This window comes from Neospora caninum, chromosome VIII (assembly GCF_000208865.1).
Source record: "Neospora caninum Liverpool complete genome, chromosome VIII".
NCBI lineage: Eukaryota > Apicomplexa > Conoidasida > Eucoccidiorida > Sarcocystidae > Neospora > Neospora caninum.
The window spans coordinates 2,489,137-2,495,136 of record NC_018395.1 but is presented as its reverse complement, the minus strand read 5'-3'; the positions used below and the strand labels follow the sequence as shown (position 1 = coordinate 2,495,136).

The following is a 6,000-nucleotide window of genomic DNA, read 5'->3' as shown; positions in this document are numbered from 1 at the left end:
CCCCCCCCCGCCCCCCGTCTGCTGGCACCTTCTCAAAGGGGACAGTGCTTTCCGTTCAGTGGCCAGCATCCTCACGTTCTGCGCTTCCTCGGGTTTGCCGCCTGGTCGAGAAGTCTTCGGGGGCGCCTCCGTCTTCCCTCATGGCAGTTCGATTCCGCTCGGGGTGTCCTCCGCCCGGCCCGAGCCTCGTGGGTCGCTCTCCGCGTTCGTCTTCGCTCCAGCTCGGACTTCTTCGTCCGTGCAGGGGGGGATTGCCCTCGTCGATGGGTCCCGCGCCTTCGCCCCGTTCCCAGCCTTGCTCAGCATCCAGGTCGACGTAGCTTCTTCTGCAGTGCCGGTCAAGGTCTCCAGCGCTGCGACCGCGCATGCCTGCACCGCCCCTTACGCGCGTTAGTGCGCGTGGCTCCTGCGCGCTTTTCCTTTCTCTGCGCCTCCCCGCCCACAGGTCGACTTCGACCTCGCGCCCGCACATGCGTCTCTGCCCGTTTTCGAAGTCGTCTGTGGAGCCCCGTTCTCGACTCTCACTCCCCTGGCGCTTGTCCTCGTCGCTCAGCTCCCGTGTGCGTCGCGCCCATCCGCGGCCACCTTCGCTGAGCCTGTCGTCCTCCCCTGGACCGCCCTGGCTCCGTTGGCTTTGCGTGTCTCCCTCCAAAGCGCTCCGGGATCCTGGAAGGTCAGCGGCCATTCGGCACTCTTCCTTCGACGATTCCGAGCCTCGCTCGCGACTCGGGTAGGAAGCCGAACGAGACGCTGACGTGAACGACTCAAGCAATCCGGGCTGCCTTTCGTTCTCTTCGGCCCCGTCGCCAGCTTTGGATCCCCCAAAGAGAAACGCTGGAAACGCGGCGTGACGTGCTGCGCGTGCATACCGCACAGGCTGCGGCGCGTGCCCAGGAGCCCCCACCAGGAGGTCGACGTTTTCTGCGACGCGAATCGGATCCCTTAGCTCTGTCTTTGGGGTTTTAAGCTCCAAACTGCGTCCGGGCGTCTCGCGGTGGAGACGCGTCGGACGGGCTTTGCCCGCGTCTCGGTCCGGCGGTCGGGGCCAGAGAGCGTTGCCAGGCCTGAGCGACGCCAGCGGTGCACCCGACGCGCGCTGGGCCACCGGGACAGACAGGCGGACGACTGTTCCGAATGCGCGGACGCACCACGTCGAGCGCGCGTCCGCAGAGTCGCCGCCGTCAAAGTCTCCGTCGATTTCCAGCACGGCGCGGTAGCCCAGCACTGCATTCCCGCCACGCTGTTCCACCTGCGCCGCGGTCGGTTCGAGCCAACGCAGACACAAAAAGGAGGACAGAGCAAAGCAAAGAGAGCACCGCAAACACGTGACGCGTGCGCGAAGCGGCAGCCAGCGCGCACAGCGGCCGAGGGCATTGGATTCTCGGCGCCTGAACGACGAGGGCGCGGTGGCGTCGGCCACGCCGAATCGTGGAGGGGACAGACTGTTGTGGGTGACGAGGACAGGGCGGCAGGAGCCCGAGAGGAAGAGCCGGAACACGCGAAAGAGGGACGATCCCGACGGAGAGGGCGAAAGGGAACGGCGGCGAGAGAGCAGACGACAGGCGGAGAGACGACTGGACGGGAGGACCACAGACGCACATCCGCACGTGCGCAAACGCGAGAGACGCAAGATCCGATTAGGGACTCACGGCACGCAAGCGATCCATCTTCACCCCGAGCCTGGATCGGAACTGGCGGCTGTCCAAATCGTACCTTTGTCGCAATCGTCCGCCGCGTGAGCATCAGCGCTCGGTGCAGCATGAGGCGGCGAAGGTTCCCCGGGCGTTTCGCAGATCTGCGCATCATCTCGCGCCAGTAGGCAAAGTCCGCGTCCTCCTCCGACGGCGGAGAGACGAGAAGCAGCTCTTCAACTAATCCTAGGAGGCTGACACCTGAGAGGCGAAGGCGAGACAGCGAGCGGAGGGCGCGGCGCAGTTGGCGGCATCGCCAGAACACACGCGGCGTTGCGAGAAAAACCAGGCTCAAGGATGAGGGCCAAGCCGACAAGCGGCCAAGAGCGCCAGGTGAACAGCCTGGCCGAGGGGGACACATGCGCGAGTTCACGGGCATCACGAAAGAAGACAAGGGCGAAAGAGAGAGACGGCGACCAACTGCGCGATCGAGCGATAGAAACGGAGAGAACAGGGCGGAGAAGCAGGGCCATAGAGCGAGAGACATGTCGACAGCGAGGCGGCAACGACACTCCAGAGCCGATGGCCCCACAGGGAACCAAACGGAGACGGGAATCAGGAAACGACGATTGGTACTGACGGTAGCGCAAGACCAACAAGAAAGGGAAAGGCGCGGCTCTGAAGGAGGTACGCGTGAGGTGGCGAAGAAAAAAGCGGCAGATGCAGAGGGAGAGAAGTTGATTGCATGGCGACGCAGAAACGACCGGGACTGCGGGACAGATCTACAAGTCGCACAGAATCGCCCGAAGCCAGACATTCGTGCTTTCCTCCCGACACAACGAGCAGAGGCTGCTCTAGCTCAAGACCTCCTGTGACCGCGCCCTGTCTAAATCAGAGAACGCCGGTGCCGCCGTTGTGTCTACCAAACGTCGGTTTATTTTGGTATGCAGCGCAAAGAGCGGTACGCGTCCCTAGGACAGAAGCAGGCAGTTGTTCTGGCGTCACGTGCGAGCAAACTCGCCCGTCCTGCGATCTGGGCAAACGTCACCAATCGAAAACTGCGGATGCCGATAACGGCGGAAGCCCGACAAACGAGAGGCCAGTCCCCGGCCGGCAGCTGACGGGTTTCCCGAAGGGCGCTTGTACCGTAGCGGGGTGTTTCAATCGGGGCGGGCGGCGACGCCTAGCGGCGCCGAGAGGAAACGTACCGGAGTGGAGATATTCCTGGGGAGGGCCAGGGAGAGCGAAGAAACGGACAAACCCAGAAGACGCCGAGCTGAAGGGGTTAAGTTGTCGGGCGAAGGAGAGACGCACTGAGATCCACAGTTCGCCTGCAACGTCCCCGTACACCGCAAATTGACAATGAGTCAGACGAAACAAGGGAGGAGCGATGTCTTTCCAGCGACTGTTTCCCGCCCCCCCCCTTGGCGCGTCATGAGGGGGCGTCCACGCATGCAAACCTCACGCACCCCCAGGAACGCACACAAACACGCGCTGTCTCGCCGACCTCATCCGTCCCCCTCCTTCTTCCTTCACATGCATGTGGGCCAGTCGGCAGCCCTCCTCGCGCACCCCGTATTCTCTGCGTTCCGTTCCTCCCTCGCCCCCGCGCCCCTCCGCTGGAGAGGCCCGAGCAGCCTGCGCGCCGGCCGCAAAGACACTTCCCGTATGCGCCGGATAGCGTCGCTCCGGGCTTGGCTTGCATGCGCTCTGCAGCAGCCGTTGAGTATCGCCCCGGTCTCCGCTGCTTACCAACAATGCCTTTTTTGCTGTCGAGCACCGGGAACCACCCCTCCATTTGTCCGCGGGGCGGCAGGCGGACTCGGATTTCCCGATCGCCCTCGCCGACAGTTGCGCATTCTTCCTCGCCTGCGTCCCATCCCGCAAAGCGACCGTGGTCATCGCTGGCGTCGCCCGCGCTCAGCAGCGGCGTCAAGTCGAGGAGCAACGTGCCGAGGAGACAGCCGGCAGCGGCGGCGGACGAGCTCGCGGACCCCTCTGCGGCTACTGAGCCGGTGCTGCCGCGGGCGAGGGCCTTGGCGTCTCCGGCGCTGCCGACAAACCACGGCTTCTCTTGGCTGTGAGGACTCGCGGTCTTGGAGCCCACGTGCCGCAGACCTGCCATACGGCAGAAGGCGCGCGCGCGGCTCCACGCGACGCGTGGAGGGGCACCGGCAGGCCTCGAAGCATGCACCGACGCTTTTGCGCCGAACATGCCCGGAGCCGCGCTCGGGCCAGGAAGGCCGACTGGATTGCCCGAGACAGGCGAAGGAAAGCCTTCGTGCGGAGCGAGACTAACGAGGTCGAATTCTAATGGCCAGGTCTGGAGCACGGCCTCGTCCGGCACCTCGATCCGAAACGTCTCGTTCCAGGTGTACGGACACCGGAGGGGGGCGGGGAGCAAGCTGGCCTCCTCGGGTGGCAAGTAGGCGGGAGCCCCTGCGAGCGAAGGGACGACAGAGACGGAACCGGAGAGGAGAGAAAGCGGAGACACGGCATATTCATGCACCTGGACAGGTCAAGACGCGACAGATGCAGATGTGGTAGCGAAACGGAAAGAGAGGGTTCGTTTCCATCCACGCCGGCATGGAGTTTAGGCGGTTGTATTCTGTTGATGACGCCCGTGCCTCTCGGTTTTGTACAGAAAGCAGGCATCTACCTGGATTTACTGTTGTGCCAAGGCGGATCCCAGATCACCCTGCGTATCTTCGTTATATCAATACATGGTGTTCAACTGGTTCTATTTCCACAATAGGTCCAATCCTAACGATGCGCTGCGAACACAATAGAACTTGGATCCGGTAAACAAAGGCAAAGGTAGGCGTGCGCTTCCTGCGTCCGACGCACTCTACGCTGCCTGTGATATGCTTTTTTGCCGCGGCACCGTGCAGCAGTCGTTTCGACAACGGCCTGTCTCGAGCGCTTCGCTGCCACCGTCGTCTTCCCCGTGACCGCGAAGAATTATGATTCCCTCTGCGTTGGCACGACCGACCCTTCATTCTGGCCGTTCGAGGCTTCCCATCGCGCCCACTTCTCCACCGAGGCGAGACTGACGCCTGCTAGGCTTGCCACAGGGCGCACAGTGCGCATGCAGTTCGACTCATTCTTCCGTGTGTCCTCGACTGCTTACTGGCTTTCGTCCGCTCGTGGAAATGCGGCCCCAGGGCGATGGAGACGGCGAGAAGATCTGGCAAGGCCGGCGAGTACGCCGAACCCGAGGACTGCACATTTCGTCCATGGCTACAGCTCCCTGCTCCGGGTGTAGAGACACCTGCTCCAGGTGTATTGACACCCGAGGCCGAATGGGTGGCGCGTCCGTCTCGCTCTTTTTTGCGTCCGGCCTTATCGTGCCTCTCCTCGTGGGCTTCCCGCTCTCGTTTTGCGTCGAAAATGTGAGGGGAGAGAGACAAAGAGGGGAGCGGCGTCGAGCTGTTTCCAGCCTGGACAGAGCGGGGCTGGTGAAGGCACGAGAGAGCGAGACCGCGGGCGGCGACGATGCGCAACTTGACGGTGCATGGCATCTTCGAAGCACGGGTGGCCAGCAAGACGCCGACACATGGGAAACGAAGAGACAGACACAAGCAAGAGCGCGCGGAGATGGCCAGGAATTAACATCCAGAAGAGACAAGGAGAGATAAACCAGACCGGGAGAGGTGCACAAGGCAAGGCGCCGCGAAAGGTGGATTGGATGCTGAACAAGACACGGAACGGATTCTCTTCGGTGTATGCGGCGCTTCGGCGATACGTCCCTGCTGTGCTGAGGAAAGCAGATAGTGATCTTCGAAGACCGAAAAAGAAGAAAACGACGGAGGCATCTGAATCGAACCGCCGCTGGGCGGTTCTTCGTGTATATTCGAGCACACAGTCAGCTTCATGTGGTTTCCTTAGGTCCGCCGGGTGTCAAGGTCGCCTCCCCGCGAGACAGGATCATCTTCACGGTGATAAGGCAGAGAAAAACGAACAGCAGGTGGTGAGAGAGTCAAAGACAAATGATGGCGGAAATCGACAGCCAGCAATGTCCACAAGAGCGTCCCTCCTGCTTCTACGCTAGCCGCTGCGGTCTCTCCCGCAGCTGTCGAGACTGCATGCACGCGGCTGCATGCACAGCGAAACCTGCGGTCGGCGAAGAACGCGTTACTGTTTATAACAAGCAAATTCCTCGGCCGAAAACCGGAGACAAGGAATCTTCGTGCGCTCCTACGACACCTTTTCGTGCCTTCGAGCCTTTCTTCTCTTCAATCACCTCATTATACTCTTTTCTCTTCGGCTGCGTCCTTTGCCTCTGTTTCCACTGGATCTCTCTGCGCCCTCAACGCGCGACGAGCGATCTGAAACGCGTCTTCTGTCTCTTCTTTCCTACCGTATAACG

The 6,000-nt window shown here is 62.0% G+C and overlaps 1 protein-coding gene across 1 annotated transcript; it reads right to left on the bottom strand.

The window, feature by feature from the left end:
* Positions 1 to 55: 55 nt before the first annotated feature.
* Positions 56 to 5,152, bottom strand: NCLIV_033210 (conserved hypothetical protein; the record flags this gene model as incomplete). Its single annotated transcript, XM_003883516.1, has 5 exons — positions 56 to 1,249; positions 1,714 to 1,892; positions 2,840 to 2,962; positions 3,384 to 4,070; positions 4,762 to 5,152. The coding sequence occupies 5 exons, from the start codon at positions 5,150 to 5,152 to the stop codon at positions 56 to 58; spliced, it is 2,574 nt and encodes an 857-aa protein (XP_003883565.1).
* Positions 5,153 to 6,000: the final 848 nt, after the last annotated feature.